The following is a 21,249-nucleotide window of genomic DNA, read 5'->3' as shown; positions in this document are numbered from 1 at the left end:
TTCCGCAACAAGATGGGGACGTTGGCACAAAGTCTGTGACACAATTCATTCAGGATCATGTATTTCTGCTACAGGGTTGCATAGGGGTATAATTTTTCTGCGGACGAAAAGTCGTTCGAGACGCTCGAAGACCAAACCTCACAAAGCCTATCTTTTCACTCCCAGTCTGCCCATTCGCGTTCAATATTCTCCAACTCGCGTTTCAGTCGCTCTTTGTCTGTTGCTGCAGTGGGTCCTCCAAGCTTCTTGCTTCGGTCCAGCAGCCTGGCTATTTCCTTCTGATGCCTCCTGAGATCGTCCTCAACCTCCTTCCGTTCCCGAACCTTCCGCGCCAGGTAGATCATGCCGTCCTTCTCACCATACTTGACGGCTCGCTCCCAGACGCGCCGCATACGTGTACTGTAGACCTGACAACTTGCTCCCTCTACAGCAACTCCTGCAGGTAGCGGCTTTAGGACTTTGTTGAATCGATCTGCCAACTGAGATCCCTGCTTAACACTTGGCCAGATGACCTCATCAAAGCATTCTTCGCAGACGGTAAACTCTGGCAGAAGTGGCATGTAATACCATGTAGCTTCATATAAAAGACTGTCTCGAGTACACTTCTTTTTTGGCATTTCTGCACCAACCACTCTGATAAGGCGTTGAAGGCTTTTCGCCGATTCCAAAGGTACAAAACGTGCCTCCTCATCAATATCCTCCAGGAGGTCGAGATAGGTTGGAAATCGCTTACTAGAAATGCGCATGGAACAAATATTGGCGTCTCGTCCAGATAGGCTGTCCGGAATGCGAGTAAAGAGACCAATGAGTGATGGGAAACAGGCCTCAATGTACTTCGTATCGCACGAACAAATCGCAAAGCCAGGGATGAATTGGCCATCTGTACTTAGTAGGCCATACCAAGGACCATTTCCCTCCTTCGTATCTGGACATGGCGAATCTACACTGGAGATGGCTGATAGCGCATAGATGAGTTCAAGATCCTTGCGTTGCCTTTTGATGGTCAACAACCAGGCCAACCTCACCCAGGGTGAGCCAAAATCGCAACGAGTGCGCACAGATGCGCCCCTTCGTCGAGCCGGCACAAACTCTGATCTGAATGGTGTTTTGCGGATTATCCCCTCTAGGCAAGTAGGGCATATGTCGAATGATGAATCTTCTTTGAGCGTGTACCAGTCGTCATAAGCCTTCGAATATTCCATCCTCGGACACACGGGCAGACTCTTCGGCATAGTCAATGAGGTATTGGCGTTGTCTGAATCTCGAGACGCGCTGGAAACGCTGCTTGTCGTCTCGGACCGAGATGGAAACGTTGGACGTTTGGCAGTGCTTTGACTAGTGAGGTTAGAGGCACCAGCATTGTGTGCATCTAAATACGGCTTATTCGGCATTGCAGGTGAGGTTGGCGTTTCGATGAAATGCTCGTGATTTGGCATATGAACGATCGGGTCATCCAACGGATATGGAAGAACTGTCGCGGACATACTTGCATCATTCTGAAGAGTGCTGGATCTTGTGAATGAAGCATTTTGTGACTGCGGAGTGGCAGTCCAAACGCCACTATTAGGACGACGGTCATAGTCGTACGCACTATTTTGCTCACTATTGCTGTACGAGACGCTGCGGGGGGGGTCGTTGGCGAAGTCGTTGAACTCAAACCCCTGCGCAGTATACGATTTTTGACGTGAACTTCGTGATGTACCATAATAATCACTCTGCAAAGGCCTTTCCCCAATTTTTGGAGAGCCTGGTGGTGTATTCATTCTGCTTCCGCGCTCTTGTTCCGAGGCTTCATATAGACTGTGTTTGCTGCCACGCAGGCTCTCTGCATGAATACGCTGTCGGAGCGGAATTTGTGTTGAAATATCCACAGGTTTTAAGCTTGCGCTCTTGCCCGGTACTCGAGATGACATCTCGTCGTCAGATGTAGGCGCGGAACTGGGTTGCCTCGGAGCACGTTCACACAAGCCCGACCCATCCGTCGGAGGGTGCGATCGGCTGTCCGTGGGACTTGTGCAATCGCTGTTGAAACGCTTGACTTCTGGTCGTCGGCTCGACGATGAGGTTGAACCAGTTAATGGTACATCGAGCCTTGGTTTCCGTTCTTGGAAGCGGTCTGCAGCACGGGATTCCAACTCACTCTCATCTGAACTAAAATTTCCATTCTTATATCTTTTTCCATTCTCGTCCTTTAATGACATGGTCGTTGCAGAACCGGGACTGGCGCTGGATGGTTCAAGGGGGTTAGCCGACTCTTTGCTTCCGGCCGAGCCTGGAGATTTCGAGAACGCGTAAGGAGATGGCTGTCTGCGACTAAACAGATCTGGTTCTTCGACTTCTATCCGTAGGGATGGTAGTTGCTCGCTGCGTGGACGCTGCTGCTTTGGCTGTGAAGTCTCTTCCTTGGCGTCATGTTGTGGCACTAGGATAAATCGACGCTCATGGTTTTCAAGGTCGATCAAGACAGGATTTTGATCGATGGTGCCAGGCATGCACACTTCGTCATCTGCAGGCTTTGGGCTAGAGCGTCTCGGGTGTTCCCTTGCAAGAGACTCATCTTCATCCTCTACGCTCGGCGGTGGGGGCCAGCTTTTTGTTCGGCGGGTTGACCTCGACCGCCTCGAAAACTCCGGATACGTATCCTCCCGCCGTATCGAGGACCGCGAGCGATGGTCTGGTTCATAATGATACGGTCGGCGCTCACGTTCATTGACGGACTTGTTCCGGTTCATGGCAGCGACTGGCACATCAAGGCGGACGCTGGATCTGGAGCTGCGGGAGTATCCGTAGACATCATGTGAGCTGGGAGAGAGAAACGAGTCATGCTTGGTCCCATGTGCACCGCGGGAAACTGGGTCATATGAATAGTCCATCCAGCGTCTGTGTTGCAGGGCGATGTACAATCTGTGGAAGGTCTGACGAGGAAGGAAAGGTTCATGAGGTTGCGCTTAGCAGGGCCGGATATGAAGAGAGCATTAAAAGTGAATTGGCGAGACAAAGCGTCTGCAGGCTGTGTGATGGCGCGCAGCCCTACATTGAGTGGAGAATCTGAAGTGTCCATGTGCTTCAGCACCGTATCCGCTGACGACGGCGTAACAGGCGGTCAGTGGAGAGGTCGAGGACAGGGATGCTGGCGCTCTTGGTAGCGTGGGAAGGCGCAGCGATGGCCATCTCGACGGTACGGCCACGGCACAGCAACTTCATGCCAGCCAATCTCACACCACGCTCGAGGCCGGGACCTGCAGATAGCCGCAGCGACGGGCCCCGTGTTACTTGGAGTCGCCACGAAAGCCTGGGGCGAAAAGCAGATGCTTCTGCCGCCTCGATGCGGCTGTGACGAGCGTGGACGACGGTGACGATGAAGCGGGAGTGCCGCGCTTGGCCTGTGCCACTATGGCCGCCCTCCCTCCGGCGTCGACGACCGTCCAAATCGTCTTCGCTGGCAAAGCATCATCCGTAATCACCTCTCTTGTCATCGGCTCCCCCGCATCTCAACGTGCATGCTCAGTCTGCACGCCGCACATCTCAATTTCGCTCTGCGTGAGCGATATGTACGATGAGCGAATGTATCCTGACAGTGCCTCCGTACAGCGTGACATCTACATCCTCATCTTCCAGCACAAGCGGAAGCCGGTCCGATCGCGTATCATGTAGTTTGTGACCTGCCAGACTTAGGCGCCTTGACGCAGAGGTCGCACAAGCATTCACGTTCAATTGAACACAACGCAACAAAGGAGGTTTACAAGCGCTTCGTCCTGACGTGTGCACAGACGAACGCACACATATGCACACACACGCAATGTGCTGCCCGTAGTTCCGAGTCACAGATTGAAAGGTTGAGAGCGGGGACGGGAGACACTACGATTGATTCGAAGACCAATCAGAAATGCAAATGTAATGCGAACTTCGGATTCAAGGATCTCTTTGCCACCATGTATATCATTCTCTAGCGCCTTGTGGCAGCGGATACCTTTTTTGCAGTGTACACGATCCAGCATGACAGTTGGCTTCGATCTGCAGCAAAGCTCGCGGCCCGCGTCCTACCACAAGTTGTGTAATCTACAGTATTGTGCTGCACCTGCACGCGCGACCCGCAGCGTCGCCTCACGCCGTGCCACTATTAACAGGACTTGCGTCACCACGGATACGGCTTATCTACGCTTAGCCGAGTGGCTCTTGTTCAAAGGTCTAAGACGGTGCTTTTCAGACGTACCTTATTTTCCCAGGTCCAAAACGTGCCACTCTGATCAGGAGTTTTGCTCGGGATCACCTCCAGCAATGCAGAAACCGACTGTTCTGCAGTCATCTGGCCTTCAACTTCCCACCCAAGATCGATGTTGGCCATGTCGCTTGCATCAAATCAGCTGGGTAACACACAGGCAACGAGAGAGACGGACGTTGCTACTTCACCGGGATGCAGGGCGAGAATCACCGTCTCTGCTCCTTTTCGTTTGAGCTCTGCAGCCATGTGCTGAGGGAACGGTTAGCGCACATCGATGTTCAAGAGAAGATACCGACTCTGAGCATATGGTTCAGCGCAGCCTTTGATGCGCCGTACGCTGCGAATCCATCCTCAAAATCCCGAAACTCGGTGGAGGATCCCGAATCACTCGACATAAAAGCTATCGTCCCAATCGAGACACCGGACTGTAATAGCTTCCGAGCCGTGATGATAGGACCTACGGTGTTCGTGTTCAGATGAAAAACAAGATCCTCGTACGAGCTACAATTTGTAAATGTCACACTACTTTTAAGGAACTAGTGAACATCTCACATTTCAGTGGCTCTCTGTACAGTGGAGAACATTAGCAAGTTCAAGTCACCCCAATGGATACGTGTCCTACATTTGGGTATTTCAACACTCCTGCGTTGAGGACCACATAATCTATCCTTTTCGTCCCTGTATGCTGCAGGTCTGTGATGAATTGCTATACGCTGTTAACAGCCAGAGATTTTGGGATATTTTGACCAATGCGCACATTGATGCTTTTACCATCGAGCATGTCACATTGCAAAAGCTGGCAATTAGCTTCCGTCGCTTGATCGTTGCCCCAAAGCTCATGAACAGACTCGGAACCCCTCACAGTGGCCAGAACACGGTTGCCATTGTTCAAAAGTTGTCGCACCAACTCATGGCCGATGCCGCGTGAGGCCCCAACTACAAGCCATGTCTTTTCTGAGGCGGAGGCAGTTGTCATGGTGCCGGACATAAGGCTTCGCTGACTATCAGAGCCACTCCAGGCTGTGTAACCTGAACTGGATGAGGGAAATATCTTCACCGCTCCTTCACCCAGAAGACCACTTTGTCGAATCTAAAAAGAAGGCGGATTAAATAAAGAATGTCTTGTCGTAAACATATTCCAGCCGGAAATAATGCGAGCGAAGTCATGCGACTTGCGCGCTCGTGACACCAGGATTCCGGCCAAGGCCGACCATACTAAGGTCAGAGCTACGGCTTGCAAAGATACAAAGCTCAACTTTGTGTAAAGAATGTTGACGAGCATGTTAATGGCCGCTACAAAATCTTACAGTCTGCAGTGAGATGAACATGAAGACCCGAGTGAAGTTAAAGGTTAGGCCGTGCCTTTTTTGGACCTGGAAAACGTGTGTTACGTACAATGACCCTCATCTCATAAGCACCATGTCGAGCGAACTGAACTCAATTTTTACGCCTAACAATTTTCCTTCGAAACGAGATAATGGGCTCCACTACTAGACTCCAGTCCACGCTCTCTAAGTGGATGCAAGCCCGGATGACAAAGATACGGCTGCTGATTCGGCGGCAGCCGGATTGATGGAAAGAAAAGCGCCCAAACTGTGGCGTCCGTGTGGCTCGTGCTGCCTCTGGCAACCGAAGCGTCACCGCGGGTTTTTTTCTTTTGAGACTCGACCACGCCTTCATCTTTTCCTCCATCCACACTCTCCCGCGAAAACTTCATCACTATCTTCTTTCTACTAAAGCTACTTGACATCTCACGATCGTCAAATCTCCCTATCCACTTCAGATAAGATGGCTGGCTTCGAAGAAGGTAGGCGATTCCCATCGTACGAGGACGTCTTGAGAGCGAATCATCGACTACATGGTGGAAACTCTTTGTATCCAACTCTTAAATATCGATGACTGCTTGCGCATCATCGATATCTAACTGCTGGTGCCCTCTTTACTGCCATTGAGTCTTTGACTCTCGTGTTGTGGACTGCAACGAGCCTTGAAGTTCTGGCGACGTCACCGCGGCTGAGAGACGTTCCAAGAATGTGCATGCTGACAATTCGACTCATCTAGGCGATAGCAAGAAGGGTGCCAACCTCTTCAAGGTAAGGGATCCATAAAAATCTTTTCTTTTATATATTTGAAAAGCAACTGACGTTCATCTAGACTCGATGTGCTCAGTGCCACACTCTGAAGGAGGGCGAGGGCAACAAGATTGGTCCAAACCTGCACGGCCTTTTCGGCCGCAAGACTGGCCAGGTCGAAGGCTTCTCATACACCGATGCGAACAAGCAGAAGGGCATCACATGGGATGAGGGAACTCTCGTAAGTTTTGAACCAAAAAATGGCAAGCAAGCATACCGTAGCAAAGAACACACAATGCGTCATAGGCGATGTGAATGACTTTGTATAATTCTTGCAACGTATCGCGATGTCTATTAGATTGTGTCGATGCGCACGTTGATACTGCTTGCCGACGCATCCGCTGAGCTTGGAGCGCTGACGTAAGATGATAGTTCGAGTACCTAGAAAACCCAAAGAAGTACATCCCAGGCACCAAGATGGCTTTCGGTGGTCTGAAGAAGGCCAAGGATCGAAATGATCTCATTACTTTCCTCCGCGAGGAGACCAAGTAAACATCTCGACGTCAACAGTAGCGGACGGGTGTATGTAAGGTTAGGGTGGGAGCGGTAATAGGAAGAATGAGCTTGCACGGTGCCTTTGAGTGTTAGCGGGATGATGTCGATCTGTACATTACGAAAGCGTGTGCCAGCATCCGACTTGGCATAATGCATCGCGCATTTGTTCTCCTTTTTCATGAATCTCCGCTTTGATAGACAAACATGTGGTTCGGACTTCTGGCTTGCTTTTTGGCTAGTTATTTGTGCGATAGAAGTCAAAAAGTGTGTCAAACGGTCACAAGATTCCTTTTCAATTTGCTTATTTGCCACAACAGTACATTCTCGTATCCCGTCCTTGACGTTATCAACCCCATGAGAGAGCATCGACTGCTGCTGGGTAGCGTCCACCCAGCACCTCGCACTTCTTGACTGCTTCATTAAGCTGCTTGATGTCCTCTGAAGTCAGCTTGGCATCCTGCATATTCTCTTCCAAGCGCTTTGGCTTAGTTGTTCCTGGAATGGGAATGATCTCAGCAGGATGACCGCTGTGGGCCTTCACCCAGCCGATCGCGACGGCGCTTGCGCTGCAGCCTTTGGCGTTTGCAATCTTCATGACCTCGTCGACGAGCTTCAGGTTGTTGTCGAAATTCTCCGGCTGGAAACGCGGGTAGTGCCGGCGCATGTCGTCCTCCGGCAGGTCCTCGAACTTGCGCAGCTCGCCGGTCAAGAAGCCGCGGCTGAGCGGCGAGTAGGCGACTATGGGGATGCCCAGCTCGGCGCAGGCGTCCGCGACGCCGTTCGTCAGGATGTCGACGGAGAACAGGGAGAACTCGACCTCGACGGAGGCGATCCGGGTGACCTTCGCGGCGCGTCGAATCGTGTCGGCCTTGCACTCGCTGAGCCCCACGCCGCCAATCTTCCCTTCCTTGACGAGCTCGGCGAGCGCGCCCACGGTCGTTTCGATGGGCACCTTGGGGTCGACGCGGGCGCACTCGAAAATGTCGATCTTGCAGCGGTCACCGACGATGCTGTAGAAGTTGTCGACCTCCCGGCGCATGTTCTCGGGCGAACCGTCGATGCCGGCCTTGCCGTGGCCGCCCTTGATGCTGATCACGACCTTGGAAGCGTCCTCCGGGTACTTGTCGAAGTACGCCTTGAGCACATGGGCAGAGTTGTATTCGGGCGTGCCGTAGAAGGTCCCGCCGTTCCTGTCGACGCGTTCAGCGGATGGCTACGAAGGCGACTTTTTCTCTTCTTGAAGCGGACAATGTGCTTACCAAAAGTTGGCCCCGGCATTCAGCGCAGCTTTCATCACCGCTATCGAGTCTTCGATCGGCTGAGGCTTGGCTCTCCAAGACAGGCCCATAAGGCCAAAGCCTGTCGTGCCGACAGTCTTGCCAACCAACTTGGTAGTCATTTTGTTTTCCGACTTATGGTGTACTTTTTGGCTTTGTCGACTTCAAGAAGACAAGGGGTATCAAGTTGACTCAAATGATTCTGGTGTTTTTAAGCTCTAGCAAGGCGAGCTCCAACCTTTTTATACGACTATATCGTCCTACACATCACGGCCCAATAGCATTAGAATATGACGCTATCTCCAGAAGCATCGGGGTCAAGTTTGGTGCCTTGTCTCCGACACCAAAGAGAACCCTGACACACAGAAGCCTTCATCTTCTTTCACAACGTTTTCATGCTTTGGGACAATGACGTTCAAAGCAATGGCAAAAAACTCGACCGAGTGATGTTACTGATCCTTACTAACTCCGTCCACTAAGGCGGCACTGCCTGACCTCATCTTCAGCAAGAGGATAGCCCACGTTGAATGACCGGCGTAGAATGGGGTATTGCTTGCGTAATTCCGAGTAGGCTCAAATTTTTCAATCCTGCAGCCGCTAAAAGCCGGCGCCAGCCCGGAGAAAAAGTATGCACACTACGTCCGGAGTGAAGCCAAAGGCTTTAATGCACAGGTCGGTGACGACAATGGTAGTGGCCATTACAGACTACCATTTTGAAACATCTACTCTTGCGGCCCTGTCTTCCTTTTTCGAGGACTTTGAGCGTGTGGATGAGGATTTGGATTTTCGAGGATGGTATGGAATCGTTGATAGCGTGCCCTTGCAAGAAATGGCGGATCATGGCGCGAGGCGTCCCCGTTTCTCGCCTTCTCTTCGCTGACTTTCAGCCACCACCAAGTTTACACATTCACGGGACCTCAGCCATTCTAGCGTAGATGCGTTATCACCGCCGTAACGTGCTTCTGTCGCTGTTTCAAGTTTGCCTGTACGCATCGATCCGAGTCAAGAAACCTGATGCGAAGACGCGTGATGGCCGCTTCACATACCATATGATGAAATACGTGTAGATGTATTTGCTCTCTGGAATGTATGTTCTTCTGGATGTCGAGCGACGGAAGGATCTGCATCAAGACAGGTTCATCAATAGGACCCGCATCATCGAGAAGTTGATACTTGGTTTTACAAGCGGCTGGCAGCCGTACGTTTGGTTCTCGCAAAGTATCGGCTCTCAGGAAAGGTTCCAACGAAATGCACCTTTTCCGCTAGGACATTTTCCCGTACGCACGATTTTAGAGCAGCAACTTTGAAATACAACGCAATCGTAGGTTCCCAAAATGCATACACTACGTATGTTTGATACTGTCACGACACGGAAAGGAAACCTCAGCATTTAGGGAGGAGATGCGGCATCTGCAGAGGACAGCGAGCGCAGCTGCCCTTCTGTAGACAAATGAGCACATTAAAGTTGATCAAAAGAGACTTGACGTAAGACAAATCCTTTTTGGGCCTAACGAATGCAACAGGATGCGAATTAGTTGTGCCTGCTTTTGCTGATGGTGGAGAAAATCCCTTGTGTGCAACCTGATTGCACTCTTAAGCTGGCATTCTTTCTTTTGCTTCTTGTGTCGCGTAGAGATTTCGACGCAGGAGTACTCTAAGCATAGAAAAAGGGGACTTGTTTATCTTAAAGAAGAATTCTAGATTCGATTCCAACCACAATGAAAAGTCCTCGATGAGCCGGCCTTTAGGAGGGGACAGTGGTGGTTCCTGGATCTGTGGGAAATTTGCACAGACGAACGGAGCTTGTCCCGCATGTGGCCTAGTGGATTGTGGGGAAGCTTTCCGTCTGTACCCTCAGAACGAGGTTTGTGATCGCAACTGGCAAATCTGCCTTCACTCTTCCATACACCTACACAATGGCTTCGAGATCCTCGCTGTTTCGTCTGGCTCGCGTGGGGTACCGGTGCTCAGCATGTCGTATCCGTGCCCGCAGAGGGTATGCCAGCACGGCTACGAAGGACGCGGTCAATATCATTGAAGTCGGCCCACGGGACGGACTGCAGAACGAGAAGAAGACGATCCCGTTAGACACTAAGCTGGAGCTCATACACCGACTGGCGGAAACGGGGCTTCGAACGATTGAAGCTGGCTCTTTTGTGTCTCCAAAGTGGACTCCGCAGGTAAGCTTTGCGAATCGCTCGTTACCCGTGGGTCGGGGATCGGAACTGACACAGCGTAGATGGCGAACTCCTCAGAGATCTTGGAGAGCATATTGACGAAACCTCCCCAAGCACCTGACCCCATCGTGTATCAGTTCTTGGTACCTAACAAGAAAGGCGTGGACAATTTTCTCTCCGTGTTCAACAAGCAGCAACAAGCGTCGACTGAACCGCTCACGCCACCGCCTTCGCCACCGTCCAACCGCCCTGAAGTCGAGCTCTCCATCTTCACGGCCGCCACGGAGACGTTCACGCAGAAAAATACGAACTGCAGCATAGCAGAGTCACTCGAGCGGTTCAAGCCAGTGTTTGAATCGGGCAGGCAAAACAAGATTAAGGTTCGCGCGTACATCTCGGTTGCGCTGGGCTGCCCGTACGAAGGACCAAACGTCGACCCGCACAAGGTTGCCGAACTGGCCGTCACGCTGCTGGAGATGGGGGCCGACGAGATCAGCGTGGCCGACACGACGGGAATGGGGACCGCGCCTCGCACGCGCGAGCTGCTGAAGACGCTGGCGGCCGCAGGCGTGGACACGAACGACATCGCGCTCCACTTTCACGACACGTACGGACAGGCGCTCGTCAACACGATGGTGGGGTTGGAGGCAGGCGTTCGGACGTTTGATTCTGCCGTGGGTGGCCTGGGTGGGTGTCCGTACAGCCCCGGAGCAACGGGCAACGTCGCGACCGAAGATCTAGTCTACCTTTTCGAAACTCTGGGGCTGCGAACGGGCGTGGACCTGGTCAGGCTTGCAGAGGTGGGCGAGTGGATCTCAAAGGAGGTTTCACGATCAAATGAGAGCCGGGCGGGTAAGGCATCACTGGCTCGCATGAGAAGGCTGGCAAACGCAGCGTAGCACGTTGCGTCGGTGCCTGTCGTGCATGCAATGGCATGGCCATGGGGTCATACGAAATACGAAGTAATCGTGCGTATGCATTTGAATGTACGTGTGTCTGAGGGAAGGAGGGAGGGAGGGAAGGAGGGAGGGAGGGAGGGAGGGAGAGAGAGAGAGAGAGAGAGAGAGAGAGAGAGAGAGAGAGAGAGAGAGGCAAAGAGCAAGAGTGTGTTTGTGTAAGAGACAAAGAAACAAAGCAGGTGTCGCATAAACCCCTCATCACAAGCATCATTGTCATGCCCATCACCGTACTGGCTTTGACGATCGCTACATTGTACAGGCACGAGAACAATGAGAACGAAAAGAAAAGGACGATAGTTGATGATGGCAACGGCGATCGTCCCTACGGAAAGGAAAGACCAAGGGACACATTCGTGACCGGAGCCCGCGGTTCGCGCCTCTGGCCGTATGCAGGTTGACGGGCCCAAGTAAGACGGCGATCGTGAAGATCTCCGGCGTGAGACTGGGCCCATTTGCGGCGTCAATTTCGGATGCGCGAGGGCGGGCAAGACGTGGGATTGCGCGTCGCGCCGGCTTCATGGCTGCGCATCGAAGCAACGACGGGCGGCGACGTGCGCGACCCAGCGTCCGCGACGGACACGTCTGCACACGCATGGGGAGGAGGGATCGGGAGCGGCGCGGGTGCGACGGCGGCGTGCGCAGTTGACGAGTGAAGCTGGCCAATCCGGCGGGTTTCAGCAAGTTGGTTCATGGCAGCGGCAACTTGTCTGCTCCTGCCGCCGGCCTTCTCTCTCTTCTGTGCCTCGGACGCGTCTTCCAGGGGCGTCCCACTGCGGAGCCGGGCCCCGGCAGCGCTGGCAGTGCTGGTGGCAGCACGAGCGGAGGGCGCGGTGGGCTAGCACCAGTTCGGCGACCGACTGGCGCAAGCTCGCGCTGCCTCTCTGCCATCGTGGTGCACAAACAGCAAGTAACTTGCAGCTCCTGGCCTTCTGCCGCTCGTGATCGCTGCGGAGTTTCCCACGCGTGGCCCGCCTGGGGGCCGGCGTCGCTCTCCCCACCCCCCCTTGCGCTCTTTATCTGAATCCATTATTCCTCTTTTGCTCGGACGTGCGGCGCGGCGCCTTCTAGAATACTGTGCTTCATTGTCACCCGCCTGCCGCGCCCCTGCTCTTCTCCGTCTTCAGACGAGAACGAGCGCAGGCAAAGACAGGAAACCCGCCCGTCGACGGTCGCTCTTCGAACGCTTGCGTGCGCGTTGCTGGCGAGGGGAGCCGCTTGGCCGGCTGCGTCTGCTCACTGGTGGCCACCTGGCGCGTCTTCCCATGGGATCTGACAAGCAGCCGGCCAAGGATGGAGCCCAAGCAAGACGGGCCGGCTAGTCCTCTTCCAGCCGCCAGGTTGGCTGAGCTTCCCCCAGGGTCGTCCCGCTGGAGGAGGATTTGCTTCCGTGACACTGAGTCGCGACGGCCCAGCAGCGAGTGCCTGGACGGAAGGGAGAGCGTACGTTGAACCTGCTCGTGGGTGAAGCAAGCCAGGGACGCGTGCCGGGCGCGGGCTTCTTCTGCGCCTGCTCGGTGGTCAGAACAGATAAACATTGTGTGCGGCTTCGCCTCAGACGAGACAGCCATTCCCGCCTGGACGGGTCTGCAGAAGAAGAATGGTGCAGAGCGTGTGGCCGTTTGCCCGTTGCCGGTACAAACAGAAAAAAGCTGTAGAGGCAAGACAAAGCAATGCGAAGAAGCTGTGCCGGCCGCACCTCCAAACATCGCCCACCACAAAGGACTCCCTCTTCACCGCCCTTGCATGAACCGCGAGGCAAGGACGTGGACAGCCTTTGCAGTCCCGCACTTTCTTTTTTTTTTTTCCCCTCTTGCATGCCCATTGTTTCCCCCCTCTCTTTCTCTTTACTCTCTTTCTCCCTTCTGCAGCAGCGTGCAATATCATTCGCTAGCAGGGCGTAGCTCCCGCCGTTGTTCTATCGACGCCGCCCAGACTGGCCCTAAACGGGCACCCCTTGATCCTGGGAAGTCCTCCAGACGGGGTTTACCTTTGACACAACTGCTTCTTCTTTATTTTTTTTGTGCTTGCTTGCTTGCTTGTCCGCTCGTTCTTGTCTCCCCATAAAACAAAGAGACTTGCGACAATCGCTCTATCCGCTTTGCAGCTGCGTAGCTGTCGTCCTACGCCGTTCTTCACTGTCGCTCACAACCCGCGTGAAGAAAGTTGCGCGCCCGCACCCGCCATAGCGTCGACCGCAAAGGCCTATCCCGCGCGTAATGCCCAGCAGCTGCTACGCCTCCGCAGCTCGCCTACGGCAGTAATACTACGCAGCAACATCTACCGCGCACCCGCGCGCGCACCTACTCCCGCAATCAAGCGGACTTAAAACCATGCCCTGGCGGCCGCTCCCTAGAATCGCCTTCGGAGTATGCACATACCCCTTCGCCGCCTCTTCGCCCGCCGACTTGCCCCTCGAGATTGGCGATGAGCTGTATATCATTGAGCAGGGCGGTCGAGATGGCGAGTGGTACAGAGGCTACCTCGTGGCGCCGCCGAGCTTGCTCGCTGGCCTCACCAGCGTGAAGGGCCAGACATTGGAGGCGAGGGTCTTCTCCGGCATCTTTCCCCGGGTGTGCGTCGAAGTCCGGGAGGTGTTGGGCGATGAGAGAACGAAAGGCGCTAGCCCCGCGAACACTGGCGCTGCGAAAGAGCGCAACAGGGCGAAGGGCGAGCTGCCCGTGAATGGGGAGGCGCGCGAGGTCAATGGAATGCCGACGCCAAACGGGAGCTCAAGTCCGGGCTCGTCGCCGACGAGCGCGGTCTCGAGCAAGGGCAACGCTGAGGCCGACGGCGCACACTTGTCTGTGGGCAAGGCCATGAAGTCTGCCACGGTGATTTCGTCGTCTAGGCAGACGGTCAAGTCGGACAGCTCACAGCTGATTCTACCGCTTTCGCCCCTGTCGCTAAGTTCACGCGACCCGGGCTCTCCTCGTCCTCCCGCGCCGGTTCCGATGCTGAAGATTGGCGACGAGACGCCAACGTCTGCGCAAGAACCACTTGTGGACGAGATCGCGTCGTGCCTGCGCGAGTGGCATTCAACGAAACTTCATGAACTGCTGTTGTCGAGACACTACGGCAAGCTGGACAAGATGTCCACGATTGTGCAGAGACTGGACACGGACAGGAGACAGCTGTTGCACAAGGTGCTCACCGATCAAGAGCTGAAGAGTCTGCGGGAATCGGCCGTGTGGGACCTGGTCAACGGCAACAAGATGCTATCGGGCGAGGTTATCGTGCGCAACCCGCAGCAGCGTGGTCGAATCTTGACCGGCGACGATTCTGCGATCGAGATCACGAGGCTGCAGTCGATGATGAGCCTGCTCAACGAGAAACCCATCGTCCCAACAGACGAGCACATTGCGCGCCATCTGTACGTCGGCTTGCCAGACTCACTTGGAGAGCTGACCGCGCCGAGGACTATTGCAATACACCTGTGCAACAAGATGCCTGGTCAGCCATTGCTGCCTGTTTCGGAGGTGCACGCGATCAACGTCTCCGCCGCCAGTGGCATGTCGTCGGACGGCAACATGAGGACGCTTTTCGTAGACCTTGGGGCTGCAGATATGGGAGAGGGCGCCGGGGCCGGTTCGACGCTGTGGTTGGCTTTCAAGATAATCGTCAACGAGCCGCTGCGTAGCCCCCAGGTTGCCTCCGCTTCTCGAACAAGCACGTCGAGCGGCCGACCAGAGTTGGCCCACAGTGGAAGCGTCCGTGGAAGAAGAAGCGTTATGTTCGGCAGCACACGCTCGCGCAAGGATACCGAGGGGTCGGATATCTCTCCTCAAGACAGCATGTCTGATGGTCGTAAGAGCGTAGGCAACGAGGGCAGACCTCCCACGCGGGAAAGCAAAACGGTGAAAAGGACGGTCGCGGCTGGCTTGATACGAGTCGATCACATTCTCAAGCAAGATTTGGAAATTGAGCAGGAAGTTGCACTGTGGACTCCTGCCATCGGGCCTGTAGAAGAGCAAGGTAGCGCGGAGGGCAATTGGGAGGCACTTTTATCCGAGCTGCTGCCCAGCCAGAGCGGTGACTACAAGAAGTACTCATTCCCGAAGCCCATGAAGGTCGTCATCAAGGCTTTCGCAGACAACGATGCGGATGCGCTGATCAGAAGAACGCCGACCTGGCTGCAGAACATAAGCCAGACGCGGAAGATGGGCTTCTCGGGCGCGCCGAACAAACCACGAAGCGACATCTATCTTACCTTGACGGACGCATTTCTACCCCGTCACGCGTTCCTGTCACACCCAAAGACAGGCACAGTTCCGCTCGGCGCGCAGCAAGGTCTCGCCAATCTACAGCTTACCCTTGAAGTGAGGAGATCTACGGGCCAGCGTATAGAAAATTGCATCTTTCCCTCATGCAACAGCCAGGGCCATACAGCGTGGAGGACCACGGCGGTCGAACGAGGAGAACCGTGGAACCTCACGATACGACTCGCCATTGCACCGGAAGACGTGCCTGGATCCCACGTTGTAATGAGCATCGCCGACCTCCCCGGATTTCCTTTTGCTCTGTGCTGGATGCCGCTCTGGGACGACAATGCTTTCATTCGGGACAACGAACACGTGTTGGCACTCTATCAGTACGACGAATACACCTCGAGCATCATTTCAGGACGGGGTGCCTATCTTGCCTTGCCGTGGGAGGCGGAAAAGGGGGCTCGCTCTGAGGGTCCACTGGCTGCGCTGAATCTAAGAACATATCTGTGCAGCACCAAGTACTCCCAAGACCCCAACCTGCTCGGGTTGTTGAAGTGGCAGTCGCAGCCAGCAGGCGAGGTGCCCAGCTTACTGAGCAGGTTTGCCTTCGTACCCGAGATTGAGATCGTGAAGCTGCTCAACGAAGTATTTGATGCGCTGTTCGAAATTCTCGTCGATGCAGCCGGAAGTGAAGAGTATGAAACCTTGGTGTTCAAAAACCTCGTCTTCGTCCTCGGAATCGTCCACGACAGGCGCTTCAAACTCGCGCCGCTGGTCGATCAGTATGCCGAGAAACGGTTTAGGTTCCCGGCGGCAACCCCATGCCTGATCCGAAGCTTCAAACGACTTCTCGCCAACCCGACAGACACTGAGACGTCCCGTGAGCTTCGTGCGACGTTCAAAGTAGGTGCGCACATCTTCCGTTTCATTGCTGTGGGACGCGCCGAGCAGATTCGCAAGAAGGCGCAGACTGTGGGTTTGAAATCCAACACGGCTTTCTTGAGCGATATGAAAGGCATATTCCGGGGTCTGCACGACCTCATGCGAAACCCGGCTCCTATTCTCGTCGGTACAAAGACGCTGGTTGTGCAGCACTTCCACTCCTGGCTCCCGGAGCTCGTCGGCATGATGATGCCGGAGGAGGTTTTGAGCACTGCGATTGACTTTGTGGATTCTTGTTCGAACGCGCAAGGAAAGCTCATTCTGTACAGACTAGTCCTCATCAAGAATATTTCGCAGCTAGACATCTTCAAGCTGCCGGAGGTGAAGAAGCAGCTTAGGGTCACGACAATACGATGGCTGGCGCCGTACTGGGGCAAGACGGAGATGATCACGGATCAGTGGCGTGAACAGGTCAGACTCTGCTGCTCCGTGGTTGCCTCGCAGGTGGCGGAGTTTGGCGAAGAGGCCTGTGAGCACATCCCAAAGCTGGTGGATTCGTACCGAGCTCTGCAAAGCGCACCAAGAACGCCGCGGAAGGCACTGTCTCTCCTCTTTCCAGGGGCGTATCCATTTCAGACGAAGCCGTTGGCGAAAGAACGTTCAGACTTTGACGAAGCCATGGTGGAGATTGCTGCAGTCCTAGCGTCCATCACCAGCCTGCCTATTTCACTTGCCTTCGACTTTCCACGGGAAGAGCTTGCGGAGTTCCTCTTCAGCGCGCTGCAGGTATACATTTCGATCTTGGATGGCGAGGCGTACCCACCTTCTTGGCTCAGCGTCCACATCTACCATCACCGCTCGACGATGCGCAGCCTCGAGAAGCTCTCAAGCATTCTCATCGACACATTTTTGCCGCATCCTGACGAGGCAGACCAATTCAACACGGAACTGTGGCGAGCGTTCTTCGATGCTTTGATCAAGTTGATTGGGAGTGACGCTCTGGCGCTCGAGACGTTCCCGGAACAAAAGCGAAGGGCTGTCTGGAAAATTGCCGGTGACGTGCGAGAGCTTGGTGCCGATCTACTGCGTCGGACATGGGAGGCGATCGGATGGGAAACGAGCCCTGAGGACAAGACGCAATACGGCCTTGAGAAGCTTGGTGGTTATCAAGTGCAGTATGTGCCCGGCCTGGTTGGACCGATTGTAGAACTCTGCCTCAGCGTGCATGAGGGCCTACGACGCGTGGCGATCCAAGTCATGCAGACGATGATCATCTCCGAATGGACACTCAGTCAAGACCTCTCACTCATCCAAGCGGAAATCATTGACTGTCTGGATCAGCTGTTCATGCGGAAGACGCAAGCGGAGACTCTGCTTCAGAAGATGTTCATCGGTGAGCTTATCGAACGCTTTGATCCCATATCAGAAGGTCCCGAAGACGCTCTCTTCATTGCTGTGAAGAATCTTGTGGCAACGGTGGACGAGCTGCTTGATCTGCTGGCGGCGGTGCATAGTAGCGAAGGCAACGGCGAGATTTTCCGCATCATGGACACGTTGAATCTCATGGACTTCTTGAAGGATATGCAAAAGGAGGACATCTTCATTCGCTATGTACACCAACTCGCAGACCTCCAGGCCAGCTCGAAGAATTACACGGAGGCGGGGCTGGCGCTGCGACTGCATGCTGATCTGTACGACTGGGATCCATCCAACACGGTGGAAGAACTACGCGACCCGTTCTTCCCTGCACAGACAGCGTTCGACAGGAAAGAGCAACTCTACTTCCAGATGATCAAGTACTATGAAGATGGGCAGTCGTGGGACAACGCGCTCGGCAGCTACATGGAGCTAGCGGACCAGTATGAGCACAACGTGTTCGACTTTGGCAAGCTGGCCCGGACCCAGCGAGCGATGGCAACCATCTACGAGTCTATCGGCAAAGGTCAGCGCGAAAACCCGCGGTACTTCCGATGCATCTATAAAGGCTTCGGTTTCCCGCCCAGTCTGCGAGATAAGGAGTTCATTTTCCAAGGCCTCGCCACCGATCATATGTCCACGTTCGTCGACAGGCTGCAAGAGCAACACCCATCTGCTCAGGTATCGACCGCGGGCTCTATTGGCGAAGACCTGGAAGGACAGTACATCTACGTGTACAACGTGAGTGCACAGCGAGACTTGACGCATCCGATTTTCCAGAGGGCCAAGGTGTCTCAGTCCGTGAGGGACTACTATCTGCTCTCGCGGCCAAACACGTTCACGCATACCACAAGAAGGAAGATCAGCGATGTCGGGGTGAAAAACCAAAGCCTGGAGAAGGCCGTGTTTACCACGGCTGAAGCATTCCCAACCATTCTCAGGCGCAGCGAGATCATCTCCCAGACAACGGTCACGCTCGGACCACTTCAAATAGCAATCGAAAGGACAACGCGCAAGGCTGCTGAGCTGTTGGCTTTGGAGAAGAAGGTCCAAGACGGCGAAGACACGGCGTTATCCAGCCTGACGGACGCGCTGATGTTGGCTGTGGATCCTGACTCTGTGTCCAGTGTTTCGCACTATCGCCAGCTGATAGTGTCGGAAGACGAGGGAAAAGCGAGCTCTGACCTGGAAGATGAGGACGAGGTGGAGGAGGCAGCGAAGCCTTTGGACCCAATGGAGAATGCCCTCAGGATTGCACTTCTGGACTACGCGATGGCGGTGAAGCGATGTCTGACGCACTACTCAAGGCCGGCGCACCAAGCCACTCGCGCAGACCTGCAGCAACGTATGTTCTTCATTGTTGTTTTGGCTCTTGGAAACGGTCCCCCGCTAACGTGCGTCGCAGGCTTTGAAATCACATTTGGTGCCGAGCTAAAAATTTTGGCATCGTCGACAGCGTTGGGTTTCGAGCGACCCAACACGTCGGCCACGTGGGATTCTAACAATCCGAATGGCGGCGACGCTACCACCTCTGTTTTGATCCAAGCCAAATCTCCAAGCCCGATTGACCGCATATCACCGAAGGCTTCAAAGCAGGAGAAGAAAAGGTTTTCGTTTCTAAAGCGGACGAGCATGCAAGAGGCTGTGCAGAACGCGGCTGGAAATGGAATGACGAAGACGAACGGCCGACCGAGTGTGGACGTTGGCGGCCACAGCTCTCAGACAAGCCAAGCAAATGGCAGCACGCCTGCCAACGACAGATCCGGAGCGATGAGTCCGTCAAGCCAGAGCGAGGACAAACTTCAAAAATATTTCGGGATACCAGAGTCGCAGTACCAAGCGGGACCAACTGATCTGAAGCGTGAAAAGCACGCTCGAGGTGCGTCCAACCACGTCCAGTCGCAGACCCCCGTAAGCTACGCAACCACAAGTCCGGTTCAGCAACCAAACGTAGCGATCTCCGATTACGAGAGGCCGAGCACGAGACAGAGCAACCAGAGCACGCAGGGCACGGGCGCAAGTCCCGGAGCACCCAGTCTGGGCAGCCGCGTAGGCAGCGTTAAGAAGAGGCTCAGCATGTTGGGCATTGGCAAGAAGGCGAGCAAGACGAGCGTGAGAAGCCGAGGGCAGCCAGAGAGCTTGATTGAGGAGTAAACTTTCATTCAACAACGCAACATGAAGCGAACCATCGGGACGACCTAAGCTAAAGTTCCATGGACGATGCAGGGAGGGCGAGAGCTTCCGTTAGGGTGTTGTTGTTCACGTCACGTTCAAGACTTTCAGAATTCTTCCCTACCGTGCCGACTTTTGAAGAGAGGGGAACAAAAAAGAAGCCGTTTCGGGGCTTTTTGAGGAATTTGTCTTTTCTTTTTTGCGCACTGTTTTCTTTTTGTTCCAAACCTTCTTCGTCCGTATACCCCAGCGAGCTGGGCGGAGAAGGACCGGTGGATGAGCACGGAATCAATAGTGTATGCTGGTTTCTTAGCTTCTTCGAGTTCACTATGTACGAACGTTCTGATTTTGTTTTTCTTCTTTGGCAAACTTCTGCACATGTGCGATTGTAAAAAAAGAATGTCTTTACCAATTCCTACGAAGCGAGAGATGTAGCCATTGCTAGATGAATGTACAATCCTACCATCTCAATGATCGATTGAGGGTCGCAGTGATTACCATGTGAACGCTAGGCAGACGTGAGGGATGGGCGGCGGCTTTGTCTCGTACGTGTAGCGAGCGTACCATGTAACGCAGGTAGGAAGGGATGGTGACAGTTTGGAAAGTGATGATGGACTGTCCGGCAAAAAAACATTTGCGCCGTTGCCGGTCTTTGTAGGAATCCCGCTTGAAGACGTGCGAAACGGGACGGACAGCGTAACATGTGATGAAGCTCATCCATCGATACGTGCACTTTTTCAAACTCGGCGAAGCCTTCACGGGGTCAGCTTGTGCATATGTCACGCTATAACATCATCCTAGGGGGGGACCGGCGAACGGCGTGGTGGAGGACAGATACAATTGCCAGCGAAGTCCCTGTCAGGGGAGAGACGGGGAAAGGAAGCAACAGGAGGGACGGAAACGAAGGAGCCCAACAAGGTAAAGGGCGTCTGATGCTGGAAAGGACAGGCGCGCGCATACTGCACAGACATCAGGAGAGGATGGGGCGGCGAGCGATTACTGGGAGCAAAGGAAAAAAAAAGGGGGGGTGGGGATGACAGGCAAGCCGGAGACTCATTCGAGCATCTACGTCGTTCACGCAGGAGGAGATCTGCTCGCTGCGACGGGGGAAGGGGGGAAATGAAGAAGGAAAAGGGCAGATTGGAAGGGCCGTTTCGCGGATGCGTACTCCGTACTTCAGGCCCACAACGGGTCAGGAGCAATGCGCAGAGCAGACGTGGCCAGATTTGTCAGAGTCGAGCAGGAGCTGCGTGATTAGAGTGCAGACTGGTCGTCGTCGTCGTCGTCGTACACGGCCGTGGTAACGGCGATG

At 54.3% G+C, this 21,249-nt stretch overlaps 6 protein-coding genes across 6 annotated transcripts; 3 read left to right on the top strand and 3 right to left on the bottom strand.

Moving 5' to 3' along the window:
• Positions 1 to 42: 42 nt before the first annotated feature.
• Positions 43 to 3,095, bottom strand: PV09_02734 (uncharacterized protein). The gene has a single exon (XM_016355825.1). It carries the CDS (start codon positions 2,871 to 2,873, stop codon positions 156 to 158), a length of 2,718 nt encoding a protein of 905 aa, XP_016216131.1. The 5' UTR covers positions 2,874 to 3,095; the 3' UTR covers positions 43 to 155.
• Positions 3,096 to 3,906: 811 nt separating this feature from the next.
• On the bottom strand, positions 3,907 to 5,577 carry PV09_02733 (uncharacterized protein). Its single transcript, XM_016355824.1, has 7 exons — positions 4,980 to 5,577; positions 4,845 to 4,928; positions 4,775 to 4,788; positions 4,519 to 4,723; positions 4,398 to 4,471; positions 4,214 to 4,349; positions 3,907 to 4,150 (listed from the first exon to the last, which is right to left on the bottom strand). The coding sequence occupies exons 1-7, from the start codon at positions 5,208 to 5,210 to the stop codon at positions 4,136 to 4,138; spliced, it is 759 nt and encodes a 252-aa protein (XP_016216130.1). The 5' UTR covers positions 5,211 to 5,577; the 3' UTR covers positions 3,907 to 4,135.
• Positions 5,578 to 5,886: 309 nt separating this feature from the next.
• On the top strand, positions 5,887 to 7,145 carry PV09_02732 (cytochrome c). The gene is made up of 4 exons (XM_016355823.1): positions 5,887 to 6,029; positions 6,284 to 6,315; positions 6,377 to 6,535; positions 6,727 to 7,145. Exons 1-4 carry the CDS (start codon positions 6,011 to 6,013, stop codon positions 6,844 to 6,846), a joined length of 330 nt encoding a protein of 109 aa, XP_016216129.1. The 5' UTR covers positions 5,887 to 6,010; the 3' UTR covers positions 6,847 to 7,145.
• Positions 7,114 to 8,387, bottom strand: PV09_02731 (uncharacterized protein). The gene is made up of 2 exons (XM_016355822.1): positions 8,109 to 8,387; positions 7,114 to 8,039 (listed from the first exon to the last, which is right to left on the bottom strand). The coding sequence occupies exons 1-2, from the start codon at positions 8,246 to 8,248 to the stop codon at positions 7,196 to 7,198; spliced, it is 984 nt and encodes a 327-aa protein (XP_016216128.1). The 5' UTR covers positions 8,249 to 8,387; the 3' UTR covers positions 7,114 to 7,195.
• A 1,609-nt stretch (positions 8,388 to 9,996) lies between these two features.
• Positions 9,997 to 11,314, top strand: PV09_02730 (uncharacterized protein). The gene is made up of 2 exons (XM_016355821.1): positions 9,997 to 10,306; positions 10,366 to 11,314. The coding sequence occupies exons 1-2, from the start codon at positions 10,043 to 10,045 to the stop codon at positions 11,200 to 11,202; spliced, it is 1,101 nt and encodes a 366-aa protein (XP_016216127.1). The 5' UTR covers positions 9,997 to 10,042; the 3' UTR covers positions 11,203 to 11,314.
• A 2,121-nt stretch (positions 11,315 to 13,435) lies between these two features.
• PV09_02729 (uncharacterized protein) lies at positions 13,436 to 20,400 on the top strand. Its single transcript, XM_016355820.1, has 2 exons — positions 13,436 to 19,110; positions 19,171 to 20,400. Exons 1-2 carry the CDS (start codon positions 13,593 to 13,595, stop codon positions 19,917 to 19,919), a joined length of 6,267 nt encoding a protein of 2,088 aa, XP_016216126.1. The 5' UTR covers positions 13,436 to 13,592; the 3' UTR covers positions 19,920 to 20,400.
• Positions 20,401 to 21,249: the final 849 nt, after the last annotated feature.

Source organism: Verruconis gallopava (genome assembly GCF_000836295.1).
Source record: "Verruconis gallopava strain CBS 43764 unplaced genomic scaffold supercont1.7, whole genome shotgun sequence".
In the NCBI taxonomy this organism is placed as follows: domain Eukaryota; kingdom Fungi; phylum Ascomycota; class Dothideomycetes; order Venturiales; family Sympoventuriaceae; genus Verruconis; species Verruconis gallopava.
This window is presented reverse-complemented; position numbering and strand designations above follow the sequence as displayed.

What these genes read in the sequence shown, in the direction of transcription:
- PV09_02731 (XM_016355822.1), bottom strand. Translation starts at nt 8,248, where the DNA reads ATGACTACCAAGTTGGTTGGCAAGACTGTCGGCACGACAGGCTTTGGC. An exon ending in AATGCCGGGGCCAACTTTTG is followed by an intron (nt 8,040 to 8,108) that starts GTAAGCACATTG and finishes ACGCGTCGACAG; the next exon opens with GAACGGCGGGACCTTCTACG.
- PV09_02733 (XM_016355824.1), bottom strand. Translation starts at nt 5,210, where the DNA reads ATGTCCGGCACCATGACAACTGCCTCCGCCTCAGAAAAGACATGGCTT. An exon ending in CGCTGAACCATATGCTCAGA is followed by an intron (nt 4,472 to 4,518) that starts GTCGGTATCTTC and finishes CCGTTCCCTCAG; the next exon opens with CACATGGCTGCAGAGCTCAA. An exon ending in CATCCCGGTGAAGTAGCAAC is followed by an intron (nt 4,350 to 4,397) that starts GTCCGTCTCTCT and finishes ATTTGATGCAAG; the next exon opens with CGACATGGCCAACATCGATC.
- PV09_02732 (XM_016355823.1), top strand. An exon ending in AGGGTGCCAACCTCTTCAAG is followed by an intron (nt 6,316 to 6,376) that starts GTAAGGGATCCA and finishes ACGTTCATCTAG; the next exon opens with ACTCGATGTGCTCAGTGCCA. An exon ending in CATGGGATGAGGGAACTCTC is followed by an intron (nt 6,536 to 6,726) that starts GTAAGTTTTGAA and finishes GTAAGATGATAG; the next exon opens with TTCGAGTACCTAGAAAACCC.
- PV09_02729 (XM_016355820.1), top strand. Translation starts at nt 13,593, where the DNA reads ATGCCCTGGCGGCCGCTCCCTAGAATCGCCTTCGGAGTATGCACATAC. An exon ending in TCGCGCAGACCTGCAGCAAC is followed by an intron (nt 19,111 to 19,170) that starts GTATGTTCTTCA and finishes CGTGCGTCGCAG; the next exon opens with GCTTTGAAATCACATTTGGT.
- PV09_02730 (XM_016355821.1), top strand. Translation starts at nt 10,043, where the DNA reads ATGGCTTCGAGATCCTCGCTGTTTCGTCTGGCTCGCGTGGGGTACCGG. An exon ending in CTCCAAAGTGGACTCCGCAG is followed by an intron (nt 10,307 to 10,365) that starts GTAAGCTTTGCG and finishes GACACAGCGTAG; the next exon opens with ATGGCGAACTCCTCAGAGAT.
- PV09_02734 (XM_016355825.1), bottom strand. Translation starts at nt 2,873, where the DNA reads ATGGACTATTCATATGACCCAGTTTCCCGCGGTGCACATGGGACCAAG.